Source organism: Diceros bicornis, chromosome 23 (genome assembly GCF_020826845.1).
Source record: "Diceros bicornis minor isolate mBicDic1 chromosome 23, mDicBic1.mat.cur, whole genome shotgun sequence".
Classification (NCBI taxonomy): domain Eukaryota; kingdom Metazoa; phylum Chordata; class Mammalia; order Perissodactyla; family Rhinocerotidae; genus Diceros; species Diceros bicornis.
The window spans coordinates 26,873,440-26,898,189 of record NC_080762.1 but is presented as its reverse complement, the minus strand read 5'-3'; the positions used below and the strand labels follow the sequence as shown (position 1 = coordinate 26,898,189).

The 24,750-nt window shown below is 36.0% G+C and overlaps 1 protein-coding gene across 1 annotated transcript in view; it reads right to left on the bottom strand.

The window, feature by feature from the left end:
• Nucleotides 1-745: 745 nt before the first annotated feature.
• The window catches only part of OSTM1 (osteoclastogenesis associated transmembrane protein 1), a 33,092-nt gene continuing 9,087 nt past the window's right edge, over nucleotides 746-24,750 (bottom strand). The window contains exons 3-6 of the mRNA XM_058566515.1: nucleotides 13,395-13,492; nucleotides 6,165-6,332; nucleotides 4,008-4,173; nucleotides 746-2,942 (exon numbers count right to left, since the gene is read on the bottom strand). Coding sequence (XP_058422498.1) covers nucleotides 2,887-2,942; nucleotides 4,008-4,173; nucleotides 6,165-6,332; nucleotides 13,395-13,492 — 488 coding nt within the window. The 3' untranslated portion in view covers nucleotides 746-2,886. The remainder of the gene's footprint in view (nucleotides 2,943-4,007; nucleotides 4,174-6,164; nucleotides 6,333-13,394; nucleotides 13,493-24,750) is intronic.

The following is a 24,750-nucleotide window of genomic DNA, read 5'->3' as shown; positions in this document are numbered from 1 at the left end:
AATATTTATTATACCCAATGTAATAGTTTAGAACAAGCAAACTTGGTAGAGTTGTAACTTCTATGTGTTACATGTATAATTCAGCATAGGCCAAAGCCCTTTGTATAATCAATATGATCATTTTATGGAATTTTTACAGAGTAAGCAGAGTAGAGCAGTAGAAAACCATTTGATTAGACATCTCAAGTCTCAGTTTTAGAGTTGACTATCAAACAATGGCTCAGTCATAAATAAGGAGCTCTACGGTGTTCTGCTTCCTTTGTTAAGATAGGAAATAAGTGATATACTTTTTAGAGGGAATCCAAGCAGCGGATAGAAGGTTGGATTAAGTGGTCTTTAGGGATCCATCCAGCTCTAGGATTCTATGACCAGGTGATCTCTAAGGATTCTTCTAGCTCAGAAAATATATGTACTTGGAACATCATTTTTTCCATTTTAAATTGTTACTAGGTTAATAGTATATTTTTGCCTTCACAATTCATTGCTGGTGATTTCTATTATTTAAGTGATGTCAAGTCTTTGGTCAGGAATGCAACCCCAACTACAATGTTGCTCTGGGAAAATATTTCACTTTTTAAGAAGTACACTGCCATAAAAAGTGCAGCCCATCCACGAAACCTTAGAAAATACCGGTCCCATTAGAAGTAAGATTTACCAACTAAACTCTGGTGTATTCACTGATTTAGAATTATACTTGAAGACAGCTGATGCTATTTCTACTTCTCAAATTCAACAAAAATAAATAAATAATCCAAAAGTACATTTTTATTTGCAGCAAAATTATAAGAGAGATGGTACTTTTAAAGTAGGCATTTAAACTCAATACCTGAAAAACCGAAATATGATATTCAATTACATCTGAAGTTTTAAAATGTGCTTAAAAATCAAATACAGCACTGTAATTTTCTTAAGCTACTTCCTTTATTTCAGTGTCAAAAAAACTAAAGATGTTCTTGTGCACACATAAATGCTGTGTGTTTCAGAATTCAGAACTACACAAAGAATTTTTCAATATGACTAAAAAATGAAATATTTACACACTTTAGTGTAGTGCTTAATACTTACTTTTGAAATCTATTGCTGATGCTACTTCTAAAGAGCAACAACTCAACCAGAAAAACAGTAAAGGCTGCCTTTTCTTTTTTAAAGTGCTTATTAGCAACCATATCCAAAAGGCAACGGTTTTTAGAAATACATAATAATGAAAGGTGCTCAAGGAGTCACTACTTACAGAATCGAATATTCCATTTTGTAACTGTGCGCATGTAAACTGGTTTTATCTGCATTAATGAAAGATTGCTTTCAGTGGCCCTCAACTATATGCTTCAAATCAGAGAGTGCTATTAGCATCAGCAGTGTGAAGAGGGACAGCAGAACAAACTTACATTTTAAACGGATCACAGACAACTAGAAAAACTGTCACAGCTTTTAGATATGGTACATATTCAAAGATGAGCCTTCTCTTTCACCCTGCAAATGTGGTAAACATTAAAAAAATAATAAAAACACTTTCTTGTCTCTCTATAGAGCATTTTACAGTATATAAAGGGATTCAAATTCTTGTACCATTTAACCAAACACTCGTTTCTATATAGAGCAGCCTTCATGTTCTTAACATGTAAAACAAAGTCTATATCCACCAAGAAAGCAAAGAAAGAATTAACAAATGAAACACCTAACACTAAGAACCTGAGGGAAAAAATTATGAACAATTCTGAAACAAAGCTTTTTTTTAAAGACTGATACAAATGTTACAAAACAGAATTTGTTTTCTGACAGTGAAATATGTGACTTCATCTCAATCATATCGCTTTATCCAATTTAAATAATTTAGAAAAAAATAAGCATCATCTTAACCTAACTGCTTTTTGTATCAGACTCATTCTGACTCTTGCCCTCAATATGAACTATTCAACAGTCTTATAATGAGCATCCTTTCAGGTCCCTGACTATTTTCTGAAACTTAAGTTTTTACTCTTCCTTTCTCTCCCCTCCAAAAATCTCCATATATCCCAAGAGAAACTCTCTATTAAAAAATCACAATTTAAATACAGTGTGATAATGCTACATTTGATTTAAAGTAGTAATAAATTATAAATTGCCAAATAACTTAATGTAATTCACAATGCAAATCCCTGGTATAAAAAGAATCCATCTCGCCCTGAATATAACAAAGCAGTCCAGTGATTTCAAATTACTTATTAAATAAAGGCAAAAATAAGGTGTAAAATACTATTTATAAAAGTCAAGTAAGAAACCAGTTACCATAAATCTTTTTACAGAGATAAATGTAATGTGTCTTCCTGCTTTTAAAAATTGTTAGGGAGGTTTATAATTAGTGGTTTCAAAAATGACTTTAAGGAAACTAGAGATTGAATTACACATTATTTGTAATATATGACATATTACACATATATGTAACAATAATACTGCAATGGCGAGTAATTTAATCTTTGGACCTGCTACTTTTTGGCAAGTATATTTCTTTTTCAAAGTCTTTGCTATAACTGATTATTTTTAAATGTTAGTTTTCAAAAACTTTGCTACTTGAGATAACATGTTAACAAGGAGATACCAGAAGTCTCAAACAGTAATAACACGCCTACAAAACAAAACAAAGATTGTTCTTACATCTTTTGTTATTGTTAACAAATATACTTTAAAATAGACAACATTGCAATGCCTGGAAATTAAAAATACCCAAATCCTTAAAAGGGGGTGGAAAAGGAAAGAAAAATTGAAAACTCTTATTTAAAAATAAATCTGAAGTCCTTGCATTTCTTAAGAACTTGACTTGTCAAATCATAGTTTATCTTCTTTTGGACCAAGCTGTGTCTTCTACCATTCATCCATGGGATATGATGCTAATTCTCCATTTTGTAGGTTTCAGTTTGAATCTTCTTGCACGTGTGCAAAGCTGGCACTAGACTTGAGACGTTTGGCTAGATAAATCAAAAGTATTATATTTTAACTCACATTTAATTCTCTAAATATGATTATTCATTATTTTTATGTAAACTATACTATTCCTCTTCTAATTCTATGTTTGAATCTGAATAGATTCAATCTTCTAAGAATTAAAACCTGTCTATTTTTTTCTACCAACCCCAAAAGACATAACTTTGTTAGAAGCTGCACATAACTTTGTTAGAAGCAGTACCAAATAAAACAGACATAATTTATATCATCTTGAACATCACAACCTTAAATATGTAACAGACGTGAAAGTACTCTACTCGAAAAAATGGAAGTGCCATAAGGTATAATAATAAAATTATATATTTAAAAGTCTAAGTTAGAAATCCAAATCTAAATTTAGTGAAATAACTCTGTAATGTGAAAAAAAAATTACATTTAAATGTCTTACAAAGAAAAGTGAGTTGTGTATTACACACATGTGCACAAATATATACACAAACATATATGGCTGCTAATAAAATATGTACAATCAATTTTGATTACGAAGCTAAGTGGCCTGAGTCATTAGGGTTAATAAAGAAAATCATGGCTATTTGACTTGGTAATATGTTTTGTACTTATAGTTAAACATGAATATTTTTCATGTTCCAGAAATGAAAAACAATCACGCCATAGCGAAAGTATCTTACATTGGATAACCAGGAATCTCCCTACTTCAGAGGGTCTCAAAACTAGAGTAGAGGTTATGATTTAGAAGGTCTGCAGTGGGACCCAGGCATCTGTATTTTTTTATTTTTATTATTTTTTTTTTTTGTGAGAAAGATCAGCCCTGAGCTAACATCTATGCTAATCCTCCTCTTTTTGCTGAGGAAGACTGGCCCTGGGCTAACATCCATGCTCATCTTCCTCTATTTTATATGGGACGCGGCCACAGCATGGCCTGACAAGTGGTGCAACAGTGCGTGCCCAGGGTCCGAACCCGGGCCATCAGCAGTGGAGCGCGTGCACTTAACCACTACGCCACAGGGCCGGCTCCTAAAATACAGGTTTTCATCTAAATAAATGAACAATTGTAAAAAGAAACTTACGTAGAATAAGTTTGCGTTTCTTTTGTTCCGAGTGAAGAAAGCTACTAAGGTAGAAGACGACAGGCAAAAAGAGAATGAACACAGAAACAGCAATTACAGGCACTGTGTCACTGCAAGGGACCGAACAGTTGAAAGTTCGACTCCAAAGTTTTCGAGTAATGTTCATCTGGAAAATAACAAATAATATTACTCTATTTTATATTTAATTTGTCTTAAATTCCATACAGTTATTTTGTTAATAACTTCACAGGCACCCAGAATTTAGACTAAATATACATCCCTTAAAAAAATCTATTGATAGTTAAGGACAATTTCTTCTGCCAGGGAAATAAGCTGGTTCACAATTAGCCATTGTATAAATTTATATCCACATAGAAATTTCATATTCTAAATTCATAATACTGTCCAAAAAATGTCAACCTTTTATAGATTTCAAACAGAGAACTTGTATCAATAGGAATATAGTTAGACTATACTTCACTCATTAAAAAAGATTTAAAAGAGCAACTATATGAGGTCATGGATATGTTAATTAACTTGACTGTAGGAATCCCTTCACAACGTATAGTTATATCAAATCATTACATATACTTTAAATATACTACAATTTTATTTGTCAATTATACCTCAATAATACTGGGGGAAACAGGCTCACAAAAACAAAAACTTTTTTTTCAAGTTACATATGTAATCTCACTGAGCTTATTGCAATATTTTTAGAATGGAAATAAAAATATCAACTTCAAAGGGCTTCTCTTGAAGAGATGATATCTATGAAATTCTTAATATCTTATCTAAGATATTATAAGAGATTCATACTCGTGGCAAATAATTTTTAAGTACATAATATCTAATGAGTCACGGAAACTTTATTAGACAATGTTAATATCTTAGCAGCATACGTTAGAAATAATACATTTAGGGGCAGCAGTACCCCACTTTCATTGAGCTCATGGTTTCTGCCAAACAGGCTAAATGATATAAGGAAACTATCAAATTTAATGTAGAAAACTGTTCTTGTCTGGCTTTTGTTTAATTGAGATATGGTTTGCAAATGGTGTACTGTATACTTACTATAAGTTTTGCTTATTGCAAGAAGGATGCTCTAAAATAGGGGGTCATGTTGTTTCCTGTGTAATCCAACTTATGTCATAGAACCAATATTCATTTTTCTTCTTTATTTTAAAAACAATTAAATAGACTATTATTTTTAAAATATATATTTATTATTTATTGAGAGCCTACTAGAAGCCAGGTACTAGTCTAGACATTAGGAACAGAGCAGTAAAAAATAAATAAAAATCCCCATAGTGGTCCATTTTAAGCCCTTTTTACCATCCTGAATATTATTGATCCACTATAGTTCCCTCTGAGCTGCTATGATAAATCAGGCTCATCATTCTCAGCCATTAAGTTAATCAATTTTCAGTTCGCATTCTCTACTTTTAGTCAATAATTTCTCAGTTTTCTCTAATGCCTCCATACACAGGCATCATATTCCCATAGAAAGACATGATCGCCATCTAGTGGTGCCCCATGTAAAGGCAGGCTATACAACGGAGAAAAAAGCTTTTTTGTTGACCATTCATTCAATCGATACATATTTCTAAGGGCCTGCTATATGCCAGGCACGGTTCTAAACATTGAACAGGGAACAAAAAAGGACATGAAGTCCTTGTCCTCATGTGGCTTATACTTTAGTGAGGGGAGACAGACTACAAATAAGTAAACAAACAAAAATTTTCAGATGGTAATGGATATAAAGAAATGAACAAAGCAATGAGATAGAAAGTAATTGAGGAATGGCTTCAGAAACACCTAGTAGCAAAACCTAGAGGCTTCTTGAATTAGCAACAACTGCACAAGAAACTGAAATGTAAACATATAACAATGCCCACACCTCTGAAAATGACACACGTTATCAAACTTAAAACACAAAATGTACCAAATTATCAACTCACTTATGAAGTACCTGATTAATTTCCATTTTAATTTGACAGATCAGGATATTCTAAAACTTCACTATTTTATAACTGGTTATTTCTGGTTGAAGACAACACATGCAGATTCCAATATACCCCTAAAAGCGATGATAATACTGAAGGCACTTTCAACAACACTGCAAAATATGTATCATATCAGAAGCAAAGTACTTACTGCATCCTCCACGTCAATGCATAAATGTCTCCCATGTTCAGCCTTGTTCGCAAGTTCATTCATTTTTTGCATTTCACTGTACAGATTACTCAAAGTTTTGTATGCTTCGTGACAGTTTTTGCAAACTTCTGAATAATTTCTTAACTGTAGAAGGCTGCATGCGCTCTCCTAAAATGTCAAAGGCACATGTAACACACAAAATAAACATTACATCTCTTTAATGTAAGCAATTTGCTCTGCTAGAGGACAGAAACAATATAGCATGTTCAAGTGCTGAGCTGTGATGTTGGGCAGATTGCTAACTCAATCCGAGCCTCAGTTTTATCATCTACAAAATAGGGCTGCCACTACCTGTATTATAGGTCCCAAGGATTACAGACCTGGTATGTAAAGCACATAGAAAAATATTTGGCACGTTCTAGTTGCCCCTAAATTTTGAAAACCACTGCATTAGCCTCTGTTAACTGAGGACAACTTTAGCTCATGTGCCAAATTACTGATACCTAAATACCATAAATTTCCTAAATTATCTTGTCATTTATATGTCTGCTCTTATCTATTCTACTCTCACTGAATAAATAAAATATGCCCTTGCCTGTGCCAACTTCAACACTGAAGTCTGCCTTATTGAGATCAAGATGACTTTATTAATGGGAAAGGAAAACGCACCAAAACTACATCCCCACTTAACCCTCTCACCCCAAGACTTGTAATCCAGGCCCTTCTAGGCAACAAAAACGGACTAATACCAAAGAACTGTATAAACTAAAACCAAGGTAGTGGATATGACATACAAGATATTATGTTAGTGAATCTCAATCTTTTCCACTTCCAGGATGGACACTGTCGTTTCAAGAACAAGTATGCTGACCAGTCAGTTCACACCTTTGCTTTCTATTCCCTTTATTCTTTACCTGTAGCCTGGAAAAATGATATTAACTGAATATTGGAATGAAAGAGAAAAGGGAAAATTAAAGGAATTAAACTGATGTAGCCCCCCCAAGGGTATCTTCACCATCTATTTGACAGAGAAACCAAGTCTCCCTTTAGCACTACCACAGGAAATAGCCCATTGCCTGTTTTTCACAAAACAATTGTGCATTTAACTAAACGTGTCCAATCAAAAATTGAGCCTAGAACCTTGATGGGGGAATGTAATTTAGCCACTATATAGTAAAACTTAAAATGCATGTATCTTTTGACATAGAAATTTTACTTCTAAGAATCTACCAGACAGATAAACCCATACAAATACTCCAAGTTATATCAAAAAAGACTGTCCGTGTTTGTAATAGTAAAACACTGAACCAAACAAAAATCTCCATCAGCATGGGGACTGACTAAATAAATGGTAGCAGAGCCAAGCAATAAAAAGCTCTGCAGCATTTAAAACGAAATGAGGAAATGGGATTCTGGGAAGATGATGACATCAGCATATGCCTTGTCTCCTGATTTCTTTACTGAAGAGATTCAAGAAAAGGGTAAATCCAGGCACTTGAATAGCCCCATAAAACATAAAGGTGTGACACGCACATCTGATCACAGGAAGGTTGTGTTATTGCTCCCACACCACTCCCAGAGAAACTAGCCAGGACCACAGTCTCCTGTGAACCTCTATCCTCTGCAACCACCCACACGGTCCTCTTGAGATGCAGGACGCTGGAATAAAAGCCCCACCCTGCCTGTGGGGACACCCACAAAAAAGCAGTCTTTCCAAAGCCACCAAGACAGTCCAGGTTCCCACAGAAGCCACCTGCAAACACTTACTCCCCAAGATGGATCTGGTCTGGACCTTAAACCCACATCCCTGCCCAATCACTGAGCTAAAAGCCACTGCCACAGCCAGTATCACCAATCTCACTGCTATCACCTATCTCTTCAGCTAGCTCCCCTCCCCTCTCAAACACACACACACACACCCCTATAAAACACTGGAGTTCCCCAGGACTCAGTCCTTGGGGCCTCTTTATCACCTCTATCTACACTCACGCATGTCCAGTCTTGCGACTTTAAATACCATCTGTATCCGATGACTCTCAACTCTCTATCTCCAGCTAACAGTTCTCCCCTGAGCTCCAATCTCATTTATAACACTATTTGACACCTCAGCCTGGATGTTTAATAGGTATTTCATACTTAACATGTTCAAAACAGAATTTTTAGTCCCAACTCCCCTACAACCAGTCTTCCCCAGGGCCCCAGCATCCTCTCAGCTACGCAGGGCCAAAACCCTAAGAAAAAGGCAACTTTACATGAAAGAGACCTGGCAAACACTACCCTGTCCAGGTGATCAAGATTAACATCATCAGGGATAAATCATGTTGACAGCATGTACCTCTGACAGCATGTGATGAGACAGGTACTTCACTTCTGTGGTGTTCTTCCCCCAAACCCACAGTCTCAGTGTAACCATGAGAAAAATATTGACAAACCCAAATTGAGGGGCATTCTACAAAATACTTGACCAGTACTCCTCAAAATTGTCAGTCAAGAAAAACAGGGAAAGATTGAGAAAGTGTCACAGACCAGAGGAGACTAAGTGTGGTACAACGGGAAATAGGTATTTGGTCTTTGTCCCTGGTTTCTGGCACACAGCTCCTAAAACCTTTGGAATATATGACCAACAAGACTGTCCTTTGCATGCTAATGAGATGACTGGTGGCTGGGGGCCCCTGGATAGCTTCAGGATGGAGGCTGGTCACCAGAAGGACCAAGGCATGATCACGGAGTAGAACTTTAGTCCCACTCCTGACCTCTGAGGAGGGAAGAAGGGCTGAAGACTGAGCTAATCACCAACGGCCAATGATTTAATCAATTATGCCTACAGAGTGAAACCTTCACAAAAAGCTCTAAATGTTTGGAGAGTTTGCTTCCAGGTTGGTGAAGACATCAATGCACTGGGAGGGTGGTGCACCCAGAGAGGGCATGGAAGCTCTGCATACACACCCCTCCCCTATACCTTCTCCTGTGCATCTCTTCCATTTGGCTGTTCCTGAGGTGGATCCTTTACAATAAACCAGTAAACATAAGTAAAGAGTGTTCCTGAGTTCTGTGAGCCATTCTAGCAAATTACTGAACCTAAAGGGGGCAAGTTGTGAAAACCCCTCAACTTTGTAGCCAAGTCGGACAGAAGTGTGAGTAACCTGGGCACCCTGTTTGTGACTGGCATCTGCAATGGGGCTGTCTTGGGAGGCTGAGCACTTAAATCTGTGGACTCAGACGCTAATTCATGGTAGCTAGTGTCAGAATATACTGAATTATAGGACAACTAGTTGGTGTCAGAGGATCAGAGAATTGGTTGTTGGTGTGGGAAAACCCCCACACATTTGGTGTCAGAAGTGCCACGAGTAAAACCAATTTACTAAGGAAACATGACAACTAAATGAAATGTAGTGACTTGGACTGAGAAAAAAGGACTTTACTGGAAAAACTAGTGAATTCAAATAAACTTTGGAGTTTAGTTAACAGCAATGCACCTATGTCGGTTTTTCAGTTGTAACAAATGTACCACAGCAATAAAAGATGTTAACATAGGGGAAACTGGATGAGAGGTATATGGGAACTTTTTGTACCATCTTTGCTATAAATCTAACACTATTCTAAAATTAAAATTTTTAAAAATTAAATGAGTAATATGTCATAATATCTATAACTTGCAAATGCTACAGCAAAAAAATATAAAATGCACATATTCACACATATATAAATAAAGGAAATATGACAAAATGTTGATCATTCTTGAATCTAGGTAATATGAGTCTTCATTATATACTCTTATGACATCTCTGCAAGTTTGAAATCTTTTTACAATAAAAAGATTGAAAAAATAATGCACATCGCTTGTCACATTTATTTGCAAAGATCTGGGATAAAAGAAGATCAGACTGCCTCTTAAAAAAAAAGAAGTCCTGGGGCTGGCCCCAAGGCCTAGTGGTTAAGTTTGGTGTGCTCCACTTCTGCGGCCCAGGTTCGGTTCCCGAGTGCGGACCTACACCACTCATCGGCTGTCATACTGTGGCAGCAACCCACATACAAAATAGAGGAAGACTGGCACAGATCTAGCTCAGGGTGAATCTTCCTCAAGCAAAAAGGAGGAAGATTGGCAACAGATGTTAGCTCAGGGCAAATCTTTCTCAGCAAAAAAAAAAAAAAAAAAATCCCAAAAGGTAAAAGTGACTATATCAAAAATAATTGCTTAAAACTGGAGAGAGAGAGAGATATATATCACTTCGTATCCTATACACAAGTTCTTCTCAAATGCCCACGAAACATTTTTAATAATTGATTATTACATCACAAAGATATCTCAATAAATTCCAAAATGTAGATAGGCTACATTTACTAGTCACAACTCCATTAAAATTTTAGATGTACAAATGCAAATGAACAAAAGAAATCACGCCACTCATATTAAAAAATAACCTTCCAGGGGCCGGCCCGGTGGCGCAAGCGGTTAAGTGCGCGCGCTCCACTGCGGCGGCCCGGGGTTCGCTGGTTCGGATCCCGGGCGTGCACCGACGCACTGCTTGGCAAGCCATGCTGTGGTGGCGTCCCATATAAAGTGGAGGAAGATGGGCACAGATGTTAGCCCAGGGCCGTCTTCCTCAGCAAAAAAAGAGGAGGATTGGCGGATGTTAGCACAGGGCTGATCTCCTCACACAAAAAAAAAATAAATAAATAACCTTCCAAAGAACTCTTAAGTCAAAAAACAAATCAAAATTAAAATTTAGAAACAAATGAAAATACAACCCCTTCATATCAGAATCTATTATTGGAAAGCCCAAAGTTATAAACTTACAGTCTGAAAATTATTTTATTGTTGAGCAAGAAAAGTTGAAAATAAATTAACAATTCAATTTAAAGGACTAGAAAAATGACAAAATTAACCAAAAGAATATAAGAGGAATTAATAAATGCAAAAGCATAAATACACACATTAAGAAAAATAAAACAGAAACTAATAAAGCCAAACGCAGGTTTTTGAAAAGATCAATAAAAACAAATGTACCTTTAACAAGCCTAAAGAAAACTTGAGTGAAAAAAGGAGTCACAAAAACAGCATTTGGAATATGAAAGGAAATGTAGCTATATATATGATAGAAATTTTAAGGAGTAACCAGTTACTAAATGCAATGTACTAGCCTGGAATGGATCCTGAAACAAAAAAAAGACATTAGTGGAAAAACTGGTGAAATCAGAATAAAGTCTGGCATTTAGTTAACAGTCATGCACCAATGTTGATTTCTTAGTTTTGACAAATGTACCATGATAATGTAAGGTTAACATTAGGGGAACCTGGGTCAGGGATGCACGGGAATTCTCTGTACTACCTTTGCAACTTTTCTGTAAATCTAAAATTATTCCAAAACAAAACATTTTAAAAGAAAGTAACCAGTTAAAATCTGTAGCAGGGGAAGAAAAGATATCATTCAAAATGGCACCAAAAACTATATAAGACCTTGGAATAAACTTAACAAATGTTTAAGAACTATATGAAATTGAAATAAATAAGTAAAACTGTGCTAAAGGACATTAAAAAATAGAGAATAACGGTGGTTTCCAGGGGCTAGAAGAGGAGGAAATGGAGAGTCACCGCTTACTGGGTACTGAGGTTCAGTTTGAGAAGATGAAGAAGTTCTGGAGATGGACGGTGGTGACAGTTGCACAACAATGTAAGATTACTTAATTCCACTGAACTGTACACTTAAAAATGATAATGTGGTAAATTTTATATTCTGTCTATTTTACAATTAAAAAAATAGACAACATATTATACTCCTAGATAGGAAAGCTCAGTATCTAAACATGTCAATTCTTTCCAGATGATAATTCTAAAATGCAATGCAATTCAATAAAATCTAAAAATGACTGATTTTTTTGCACTTGGTTCTAAAATTCATTCCATGGATTTATTTAGTAAATCATGTTCGGACAGTCAAGAAGCCATCAGGAAAAAATGGTTGGAGTTATGCCTCACAACTTACACCAAAATAAATTTCAGATAGATAAAAGATGTTTAAATATAGAAAATGAAACCATAAAAGTACTAAAAGAAATCACAGGATAAATTTTAAACATAATCTCAAAGTGGGAAAAGAACATCTAGTTTGACACAAAATCCGCAAGCCATTAAAAAATTTTTGATAAATCTAACAACATAAAAATTAAAATTTTCTTCATAACAAAAAGAAAAGCTCAATAAAAAGGCAAACAACAAACTAGGAAAAAATATTTGTGACTATCATCCCAGGAAAAATGCTAATTTCCCTAAAATTCATTCATCAGAACACTTTCTCCTAAACCAAAGAGTTCCTCGTCAAACAGGTTTGGTAAATGCTGTATACAAAAACTACCATTTGGAGTTTTACAAGGTACATTAGTCCACTAAAGTTCTGAAGTCCTGTAGTAAGGCATTTCCCAACCTTATTAGAACACTGTTTTTTATGGGCCATCTATTAACATTTTGCAGAACATATTTGGGGAAATGCTCATCTAATAGTTTTTATTATCCTCAGGGAAATTCATAATTCTGTGTTGTCACACTTATTAAAGAGGAAATCATACATACCTATATCCTAAACATGTTTACATCTATTTGTGGGAATTCCTTACTTGTTAAGCAAGTTTCAAAACTAGAGTTTACCAGAGTTCCAATCTCGCCCCTCACCACCACCTGGGAAGTTCCAATACCAACATTCAAGGGTCAGAGGTGGAAAAAACAAAAACCAATAAGGTAGGTTTCTTAAAGGCTACCTTTTGTATTATAATTCAATACTCAAAGTTACCTTACTTTTAAAGTAGGTAAAACATATTTAAGCAAATATTGAGGCAAAGAATAAGCTTCCTGTATACAAATCACACTGCATTGCAAAACACCTTACTGCATAAACAAAGTCAGGGTAAATTACCGTCAGAACAACACTGTTTTAATTAAACAACCACATGCCTCAGTTAATGTGTTCATACTCATTATCTCCTTGGATCCTCACTACAAAAGACTTGAAGGTAGGCAGGGTAGATCTTACTATCTCCACCTTACAAATAAGAAAACTAAAGTTTTGATGATTTGCCTAAGGGCTGGTAATGGAAGAACTTAGCAGAAATCCAGGTCCACTAACTCCTCTACATTGTGTGTGTGGATAAATATCAACAATTAATGCTATAACAATTGGAATCATATTATTCATTTGTACAAGGCAGCATTTTAATTTCAAGTATCATATAAAATACCTGAAGGTTATGCTCAAAGCAGGTCAAGGTGAGGTTAAACAGACTGAGGAAGTACACCGTGCTATTTGATAATTCTTCACTTTTGTTCGTTAAACAATCTGTCAAGAAACCAAAAAAGAATATTAATATATCTCAAGCAACAATTATATATTGTCATGTATCTCTCAAACTATCATATTCTGTTTTGCAGTATAGTAATTCTTCATTCAAACAACCATCAAGTGTTCCACATAAGAGAATTTTTCAAATACATGAAGCTTACCCCTTTTAGTTTCCAAAACAATTTTTTAAATCATAACCATTTCCATGAAAATCTTAAAATAATCACATAGTCTCCTCTCTTCATATAAATAATATACAAATAAAATTTAAATGGATTTTTGATGGCACAAAGTCTTAATCATGAATATCAGTTATCAAAAGCTACCTTAACTGGGGTACTCAGCACTGTTTAGGCATAAGACTGTTTATCCTGCATTAATTTTACCTAAATTCATATGCTGTTGATCCTTTTCTGTGTCAAATTTAGTAGTTCTGTGTCTCTTCCATCTTCATTAGTGGGTCATTTATTGCATCTAACAGGGTAACCTTTTTTAATTTGCTATTTCTAATCCATCTCAGTTGGGAGACCAGAGAAACAAGCTGGTAAGAATTTTGCCTAAAATATTGATAAAGAGGCTTAAAGTAAAGTCTGGAAATAAACAGAATTGTTTCACATGTTTTTTACATACATGATATTCCTCTGCAACTTGCTGCTCTTGCTCAGCATTAGCTCAAGTTCATCCCTTTTCATCGTTTCCTACATATCAATATAGCACAATTTATTTACCTATTCTTCCTTCTTCGATGAACCTATTCTGTATCCTCACTTCACTTTGACCTCTCCCTGGGTTCTCAGCTTACTTTCTCAGATCTAGGTTCAAGTGCCTGGCTTCACATCCTGGAACTCATGGTCAGCCACTTCAATCTCACTCTCCTAGAATCCTTGCTCTCTTTGTATTCCACATACTCACAAACATTCCCACCCTGGACAGCCTCCTTTTGCTTTCTCTACTTCCAGTTCTGGTTGTAGAACACTATTATAGAAAATTCTAAAGTTATAATGAAGGGATTCAATTCAAATTCTAATCTCAGGGCCACAAAACAATCCTTGTAGATGCCCTACCAAGGGATGTTCCAAATATTTTCTATTCTCTAGTACTCAACGCTATTCTTGACCCCTTAATTTCAACCGATAGCTGTATATCATACCCACTCAGTGCCATCTAATATGATCTCTCTCAACTGGGAGAGGAGGATAGGAGGATATTGCAATTATCCAGGAGAAAGGTGGCAACACAAATAGAAAGAATCAATGGATAAGAGACAGACTGAACAGGTAGTGAAGAGTACCAGAATACGCCACCTCAAAACATGCCTCTTTGGCATACAGATTATTTTGAGCTAAAGGCCATTGAGAAATAGCAGATAGATGCAGGGTGGGGGGCTGTAAAAACGGGGCACAAGTTTTCATTTTGTAAATAAAATTTACATTTATAGAGGAAATTTCCATTTGTAAGGATATCCCTCTCATGTAAAAGGTAGAGGAGGACTCTAAACAATTCTTACCAATGGAGAAGGCTCTAATTTAAATGTGCATATTAAATGTGCTTATTAAACAACCCTCTCGTTTACCATACTTTTCCAGACCACCTTCCGGTAACTTGCCTCCTCTATGCAGAAGCCCCAATCCCTCTTCCTTTGATTAGCCTAAGATGGTATATAAGCCCAGGTTCTAACCATCCCTTTGGGTTACTCATCATTGGGTGCTCCCATGTGTACATGCACAAAGCACACATTAATAAACTTTGGTTTGTTTTTCTCTTGTTAATCTGTCTTTGGATATAATTTACAGAGTCTCAGTCAGAGAACCTAAAATGGGTAGAGGAAAAATATTTTTTTCCTCCCCTACAGTAGACACTAGGATACAACGCACTGTGAGATGTGCATCTTCTATGACAAACGACAATCACGACAATGAAAGCTAACGCTACCTGAGTACTTGCTGTGTTCCAAGTGCTGTGCTTGTACTTTAAACACATTTACTGATTTAATTCTTAGAACAATCCTATGAGGCAAGAACTATCATTATTTCCACTTTCTAAATAAGGCAGAGGCTTAGAGGAATTAAGGAAGTTGCCCAAGATCACAAAACTGGAAAGTGAAAGGAAAACCTAGAATTTTTACTCAGTCTGATTTCTGAGCCTACACTTTCAAACATGGCAAAATAAATAAAATAGTCACATCCACATTCTAAACCATTAAAGTTCAATACTCGGAGTCCACAAGTATCTGCCACCGCTCTTCCCTCCAGTACCCTGGATGTCTTACACCACACAGGGATGTGGTGGTCACTACCAACTGACCAGTGTTGGCAACTGAGATGAAACTTAACCTGGTGAACAGGGTGGCAACTAGCACATTAAGACTCCTTTCTGGGCCAGCCCCAGTGGCCTAGTGGTTAAGTTTGATGCGCTCCGCTTCAGCGGCCCAGGTTCGGTTCCCAGGAGCAGGCCTATACCACCCACCTGTCAGTGGCCATGCTGTGGCAGCAACTCACATAGAAAAAGAGGAAGAGTGGCAACGGATGTTAGGTCAGGGGGAATCTTCCTCAGCAAAAAAGAAAAAAAAAAAAACAACTCCTTTCTGCATCCAGAAGCTGAGCTGGAAACTCAGCCCCATCCCCCCTCACACAGGCCCCTGGTTCAGGGCTTGGTCTGCACCTGGTACACACGGGGCCCTGCTGATGAACCTATTCCTAGAGTCTTTCCCTCTCTGAACTTACGTACTCTACATTCTCTGAAGCTTTATCGTCTCAAGAATTCAACTCCCATTCTGACTGTTCACCTTATCATTTAAAAATCTGAGGGATCACTTCACACAGTAGGAAGCAGCCAGAGAAATAAAGTGATATACTGAGGATCATACATCAAGTTAGTAAGGCATTAAAATATAAAATACACTTTCCAGACTCTCAATTAAGTATTCTCTTAATATACCATTTTTTCTTTTTTTTTTTTAAATTTTATTTATTTATTTATTTTTCCCCCAAAGCCCCAGTAGATAGTTGTATGTCATAGCTGCACATCCTTCTAGTTGCTGTATGTGGGACGTGGCCTCAGCATGGCCAGAGAAGCGGTGCGTCAGTGCGCGCCCGGGATCCGAACCCGGGCCGCCAGCAGCGGAGCGCGTGCACTCAACCGCTAAGCCACGGGGCCGGCCCTCCATTTTTTCTTTATTATTTAAAAATGTTACTCGATCAGTCAGCTTTCAAAAAATTCACACTAAATTCTTTTTTTAAAAAAATATAACATAAACCCCTCTTAATCTTGGTTTAATATAATCACAAAGTAGTCTTGAATCCTTTCACGAGTGAGGCAGAGTATATTATAAATAAAAACAAACACAACTACAAATATGCAGAATATTAGCATACTGGGCTAATAAGATTGAACAGGTTTTCAGTTTTTGTAGTTAACATTTTGCAGGGATAGAGGGAATACAATTTCATCCACAGCAATAGTACATCTGTGTTATAATGAGCCATGTCACGGCAACTGACATACACAATATAGGGATAAAAGGGTGTGTGTGTCCCTGCATCGCTTACAAAAGCAGTATAAAGCACAGGAATACAAGAGAGTAATGGCAATTTCTTCTATACAAAGTATGTAATTGAAATAATTTCTTTATAAAAAGTAATTTATAGAATAATTATGAAAAATAAAAACAAATACAAGAAAAAAGTAACATAAATGAAGCTTCTCTGAACAGCAAAAAGAAATTAATCTCTTCTATTTTACTGATAGCCATTCCTTTTCACTTTGAATTATTTGAAAATTAAACTAAATGCTAATACAGACTGGTCATCTTGTTAAGTCCTACACCAGTGCAGTACCATCAAAAATTGTTCCAATGATCATGAGACAGTGGTATTATAAAGCACAAAGGAGATCATTTATATAATGGGGTTAAAAACGTCTTCATTATTAAAGAGCCCTGACTTTCTGACTTAAAACAAAGGAACTCCAGTAAAATTCCTCTTTTATCCTTTTGCAGGAATTGGGAGCATAGGTTATAAGCAGTGAGAAGCTATATCTTTTAGAAATTAGTAAGTTAAGGAATATTAGTAATAATAAAGCTTCCTATAAGCCCTAAGAGAAGTGGTCATTATGAATGTTCCTCATTTCAGATAATCAATGCAGCCTCATCAAGGACAGATTAGCATAGCTTCTTTCTCAGTGAGGGCTCAAGCATCAGCTCAAGAGGCATTCTTAAAGGTGTTAAAGATTCAAGTTAAGACCTTACATGGAAACCTACTAAATTATCATAACAGGAATTATGCATCTTTAGATGAAGTACTTGGCATCTATTAGGAGTTTGCCTAAAGATCTCTGCTGTTTGGCAAAACTAGTTTTATAGAAAACAACAGAGATGGTCACCAATTTCTGGAAAACAGGGTAAGCTTCAGAAAATAGAAACTGTGGGAACTTGTACCTGAACAACATAATTAAGTTTAATAAGTATGAAAACTAAGACATTTCAAATTATAAGATACAAATAAGTGAGTCTAAAGGTTAGTACTTTACCATGTAGATAAAATACAAGAAAGAGGGGTTGTGGTTAATTGACCTTCTGGCTAACCATTAAATTTTATTATTGATTTTTTTTTAATAATTTTATTTATTTATTTTCCCCCAAATCCCCAGTAGATAGTTGTATATCATGGCTGCACTTCATTCTAGTTGCTGTATGTGGGACGCAGCCTCAGCATGGCCGGAGAAGCAGTGCGTCGGTGTGTGCCCGGGATCCGAACCCAGGCAGCCAGCAGCGGAGCGAGCGCACCCAACCACCAAGCCACGGGGCCGGCCCTATTATTGATTTTTAAAGAATCAAGGCAGGGGCCAGCCCGGTGGCACAGCGCTTAAGTGGGCGTGCTCCACTGTGGCAGCCTGGGGTTCGAAGGTTTGGATCCCAAGTGCGCACTGACGCACTGCTTGTCAAGCCATGCTGTGGCGGCGTCCCATGTAAAGTAGAGGAAGATGGCACAGATGTTAGCCCAGGGCTAATCTTCCTCACAAAAAAAAGAAAAGAAAGAAAGAAAAGAATCAAGACCTAATAAGTTGCTAGCCCAGTGGCATAGTGGTTAAATTCTCGCACTCCACTTCTGCTGCCTAGGGTTTACAGGTTCGGATCCCAGGTGCAGACCTACGCACTGCTTATCAAGCCATGCTGTGGCAGGCGTCCCATATAAAGTACAGGAAGATGGGCACGGATGTCAGCTCAGGGCCAATCTTCCTCACCAAAAAAAAAGACATAATAAGTGAAGGATGGCAGAATACGCCTTTCTAAAATATGCCCTTTTGCCATAAGGATTATTTTGACCTGAAGGCACTTGAGAAACAACAAATGCAAAGAGAGGCTTTCTGTGAGTTCCCCTTATCTGTTTAAAGACAGATCCTCCAAAAGAAACTCAATTGTCATAAATCCCCTCCCTGGGAGTTGCATCAACCAGGGAAGATTGATCCATCACAGGAAAGGAGACCAATGGAACACAATGGAGTCCAGAAATAAAGTCTCACATATACAGTCAACTATGAGCTGAACTCATAGAAATAGAGAGAAGAATGGTGAGTGCCAGGGGATAGGTGGTGGGGGAAATGGGGAGAAGTTGGTCAAAGAGACAAACCTCCAGTTAAAAGATGAGTAAGTTCTGGGGATCTAATGTACAGCATGGTGACTGTAGTTAACAATACTGTATTATATACTTGAAAGTTGCTAAGAGAGTAAATCTTAAATGCTCACATCACAAAAAAGAAGTGGCAATTATGTGACATGATGGAGGTATTACTTAACACTATGGTGTTAATCACTTTGCAATATGTAAGTGCATCAAATCAACACACTGTACACCTTAAATTTACACAATAATTATATCTCAATAAAGTTGAAAAAGAAAAAAAAAACAAAGAACCAAAACACTACCAATAAACAACCCACAGTCTCATCAAATCTGGTCACTCTGCTAAATTATTCAACTGTCATATGCATAAGATAACCAAGAAGCATCTCAATAGCAAGGCTATCTCCATGTCAATAATATACTTCTGATAACAGCTTTATAATTCTGCACAGGAGAAATTTTTGATATATTTTCTTTACTTCTTAGCAGTCATTCTCCAGAAGAACTGGTTTCCATGTTAACGGAAAGACTGAGCTCTTAACACTTTGTTTGAGTCTCCTTCAATTTCCAAAAACTTGTTTCCTACCAAGGCTAATATCATTCAAAGACACAGGAATTCTAAAGATAAAAGTGATGGGAGTGGTACAGGGATGGCACTCTCTCTTTTATTGGGTTTCTAGCCTTCCTTTCATCAACTAATAACTGCAGAGACTAGGTGCCAACCCACAGCTAGACCAAGTAGAAAGAACGGTGGTTTTTGGCAGTGTAGTAATTTTAATAATGTTTTTTTAACAGTATTTTAGCTTTTATATTTTTACATTTTTATGTTTTTTAATAATATTCTTTTTAAAAAGTTCTAATAGTTTCTTAAATTCACTTTAAAAGATTTTTATCTATATAATTATAGTTTTACATTTGTTAGCATAGAAGATAAAAAAGGAATAGTCAGTCAATTTATATCAAAAGATATATTTCTACAAAATGGATAACATATTGGTTTAAGTTTCAGTTAAAAACAAATTTTTAAAACACATCAGTAGTTTTTATTCTTCCTTTGTAATTTTTTTCCTTCCCATTTTATGTTTTAGGTACCAGACTGAATGAACTCCATATTATTTACCATTAAAGATTCTATCCCTGGCATCACTTATCAGCTGCGTATTTGCAAATTTAGTAACTAGATCATCACAAAAACGTAACTGAGACAAATGGTTTAGCGGCTTGCATTTAACAATTTCACACGAGCTCTGAGAAAACTGATTTTTTGTGTTTAAAAAGGCAAATAATCTAGAAATTTTTTTTGAATATTTATATTGTGATTTTCATCTATATACTGTGATTTTCATGTACATACTGTAGGAGAGGAAAAATAATTTTCCCTCTACTCTTCTAAGTTCTCAGCTGGGGCCCCTGTAACAAAAGAAAGATTAACAGGAGAAAAAAACCCAGAAGTTTATTAACTTGCACATCTTATACATGGAAGATACACAGGGAAAATGAGTAACTCAAAGAGGTGGCTTAGAACTCAGGCTTAAATACCATCTTCAGCTAAAGACAAAGAAAGAAGAATATAGGGAAGGCCAGTTATGGGGAAGTGACTAGGAAAAGCATGGTAAACAAGGGTAAGGTTTGTTACCCCTTCCCGCCTTCTCCATTTATAAAATTCTCTCGTGATTTAGAGTCATCCGTCTCTTCCTGGTATAGACAGGGAGACACTTTACAAACGGAAATTTCCTTTATAAATATAAATTTCCCTTACAAAATGGTTACTTTTATACATTTCATACAAAATGGTTCCCTTACAAAATGGTTTTCAGAGCTTCTCCTGTGTCTGCTGTTTCTGGAAATAATCAGCTCAAAATAATCTTTATGCCAAAGAGGCATATTTTGGGGTGGCATATTCTGGTCTCCTGCAGTCATATTTTGGGGTTGGATATTCTGGTCTCCTACAATGCAAAATGACTATATCCTAGGCAAACTTCTGACTGGGCATAATCTATTTAAAATTATAGTGTGATATGACTGTCTTCTTCCATTTTATTAAAAGAGTAAACAACTCTTGTATTCTTTTACATGTTTCTAAAAGCCAATGATTTAAAAAACAATGACTAGATAGGTGGGAAATGGATTTTCTTTTAAGTGCAAAAGTAAAGAGAAGCCTTTAGCATCATTCATTAAGGAAATAAAAGAGTGAGGATCTCATGAAATTAGTGGTTTAATAGATCTGGTGGTTAGAGATGCAACTGCATCAGAACCTGATGCCTGATGCTTGATCACTGCAGAGGGTTAACATTAGAAAATGTGCAACTCTACTAAAACAAATTTTTTTCACATTATCTAGTTTTAACTTGATGTAGTATTGATCAGTCTTCAGAAAAAATTAGAGCATTTTACATTTATATTTTTAGTAAAAGATTAGGTTTTCCATAATATTAAACATGTATATAGCATAAATGTTAAACTTTTGTAAGGCTAATTACAGTGTATTTATATTTCTTAAAATGGAGACTGTGCAACGAACTTGTCAAACAGCACTTTAAGAAACAAAATTAGGCATTAACTTGTGAACATTGTCTATTCAGATGAACAATCTTAAAGCCTTTTGAATTTAGTTCTCGACTATTGATCTGCAGTTCATTTACACTCTCTGAGCCCTCATTCCACCTCACAGGGCTTACTGTGAAGCTCAAATGAGACAAGGGCTATGAAACTGAGAAATATTATTTAACTGATGACTTGTTACTTTTTTTAGTTCCTTATTTTTTCCTTCCTTTAAATTTCTTTTCTCACTACCTTGTAAGAGAAGACTATCAGGCTCAAGTAAGAATGCTTTCTGAAATTTTGGTAAAATTTTTAAAGTTATTTGAACAATTCTTTAAATTTTCCAGAAAATGTTCACATTATCTTTATTAAATAGATTTGCAGAAAGCATAAATAGGAGTGCATTCAGGTAATTCATTAAAGATTATTTAATTCTAGTTAAGATGATTATTGTAGAATGCCCAAGAGAAAACAGCTGAGAAGTATAATTTTTGTGTGTGTGTGTGAGGAAGATCAGCCCTGATCTTCCTCTTTTTGCCGAGGAAGACCGGCCCTGGGCTAACACCCATGCCCATCTTCCTCCACTTTACGTGGGGCGCCGCCACAACAGGGCCTGACAAGCAGTCGGTCGGTGCACGCCCGCGATCTGAACCCAGGCCGCCAGCAGCGGAGTGCACGCACTTAACCGCTATGCCAGGGGGCTGGCCCAGACAAGTACAAATTTATAAAACTACTTTATTTCCATTTAAAATGTAGAATATAAATTATGATGAAATTTTCAAATGTGAATGAAACAATGAAAGGAAGATGATTTTTTTTAATGCATAACCCTGGAAAAGAAAATATCAATCTCTCTGACTATATCTAACATATAAATACTCTAGATTTGGACATTCTGTTAAAATTTTTTAAATTTTATGTATTTTTGAATAGGTATTAAATGCATATGGCATAAAATCTAAAGGTACAAACATAAGTAGAATGAAAACCAAGTCTTCCTTTCTTCCCTGCCCACTCAGCTATCTAACTCCCCAAAGATGTCATACTTCTCTCCACCTTGCTTCTTTCACTGACCATATGTCTTGGACAAATTAATTTTAATTAGGAAGTAAGCATTTCACTTGTTCTTCAGAAGAAGTTCAATCAAGGAATATTTTCAAGATAGGATGTGCTTCATACAAAAACTAAATACCGTAAGAATTTATTCTGAAGAGTTTTATACCTACCATATTGAGTAAATATGCAGCAAAATGTTTCCTTTTTTCTTTAACTAACTGGAGAAGAAAGCTACTTTGAATTAGTGAAGTCTTTGTTACAAAACACCTTTTAAAGAAGAGATGCTTTACCTCTAAAGTATATAAATTAAGTCAAATCAGTCCAAAGAAGTGAACCCCAATACATAGCCCACTTATCCTAATTAACTGATTTTAAATTATTTGTAATTAACATATTTTTTTCTATACCAATGGCTTTTCCTAAAGGGTTTAAAATATAGTTCTCCTATATAGGTTAAGCAAACTCTGTCCTATCATATTTACACTAGAAATTTTTACTCCAAAAAAGTAAAGGTTTTGCTTTTTAAAAAAAAGCTATTAGCCAACCTCTGTTCAAATTACCATAAAATTAGAATTAATAGAGACAAAATTAAAAGAATCAACACAGTCATGCATTGCTTAACAGCGATACGCTCTGAGAAATACACCATTAGGCGATTTCGTCATTATGTGAACATCATAGAGTGTACTGAAGGGGAACAAAAGTTGCCACCTCAAAACGTCTCTCTTTAACATGAGGATTATTTCAGGTTGATTATTCTTAAGAAACAAAAGACTCAGAAAGTTTTTCTTGTCACCTCCCCCTTAACTGCCTAAAAGAATTCAGATTAAAAAAACCTCAGGACGTGAGCTATCACCTTACCATAACATGAACTTGGTGGTAGACAGGGAGGAACCTAGAAAAGCCTGTTTGTTGGGCTCCTCTCTGTGTTCTTCTGTTTCTGCGTGGCCAAACACTTGTTTTCCAAACGTTTGCTCCTTTTCACCTATCTGTGAATTGCTTTCCTTCTCTTTGAAGTCCCTGACCTTCTCCACCTCTAACATCATCTTCTGTCTTGAGCTGAGTATTTAAGGTGAGGGCTTGGGCCATTTTGGCAAGTTACTTGGTTTTCCTGGGTTTCTCCCATGTATACATGTTATTAAACTTTTGTTTTTCTCCTGTTAATCTGTCTCATGTCAATTTAATTCTTAGACCAACCAGAAGAACCTAGAAGGGTGGAGAAAAATGTCTTCCTCCCCTACAGTATTTACACAAATCTAGATAGCATAGCCTACTACGCACCTAGGCTATAAGGTACTAAGCTTATGGGACCACCATTGTATACGAGGTCCATCATTGACCAAAACGTCATTACGTGATGCATGACTGTTTTCAATATACCATGGTATACTGCAAAGGAAAAGAAACTTAGCAGGGAGTCTTTTTCCCATTTACAGTTTTTCTTCATATGAACTAAACAAAAAAACAAGTCCTTAGAAATGTTAAGTTCCTTAATGACTCACACATACACACAGATTCTTAATCCATCCTGTCCTTTCTATTTCCACAGTCCATGCCCTACTTCATGTTTTTTTTGCTTCTTGCCTAAACTATTATAATAACTTCCTCACTGGTCACTCTCTTCCTCTTCCAGTGGGGCTCCATGATAATATGAATCTTTGTAGTCAAAAAAAAAAAAGAAAAGAAACGCTTGGAAAGTGCTAGGTCCAATGATGTTAAAAAAACAATTTTTTTAACCTGCCATACTTCTCATTGCCTTTAATATTCTGTGTGTGTTGAAAATCCCCAAGATACTATAGTATATAACTATTTCTTAGTAATATGCTCGTGTCCTAAGCAGTATGAAAATAGTTGGCATAAGTGATAAAACTACTATATCAGTCAAGGTCCTAGTTTCCCTTTCCAACTTTATCTCCCATTGTGCTTCCAGAACCCTGGAACATCTACTACTCTTTTACACCTCTGGGCCTCTGTTTGTGACAGCTCTCTATCTCTAATGTCCTTCCTCTTATCTCTACTTATTGAAATCATGCCCAG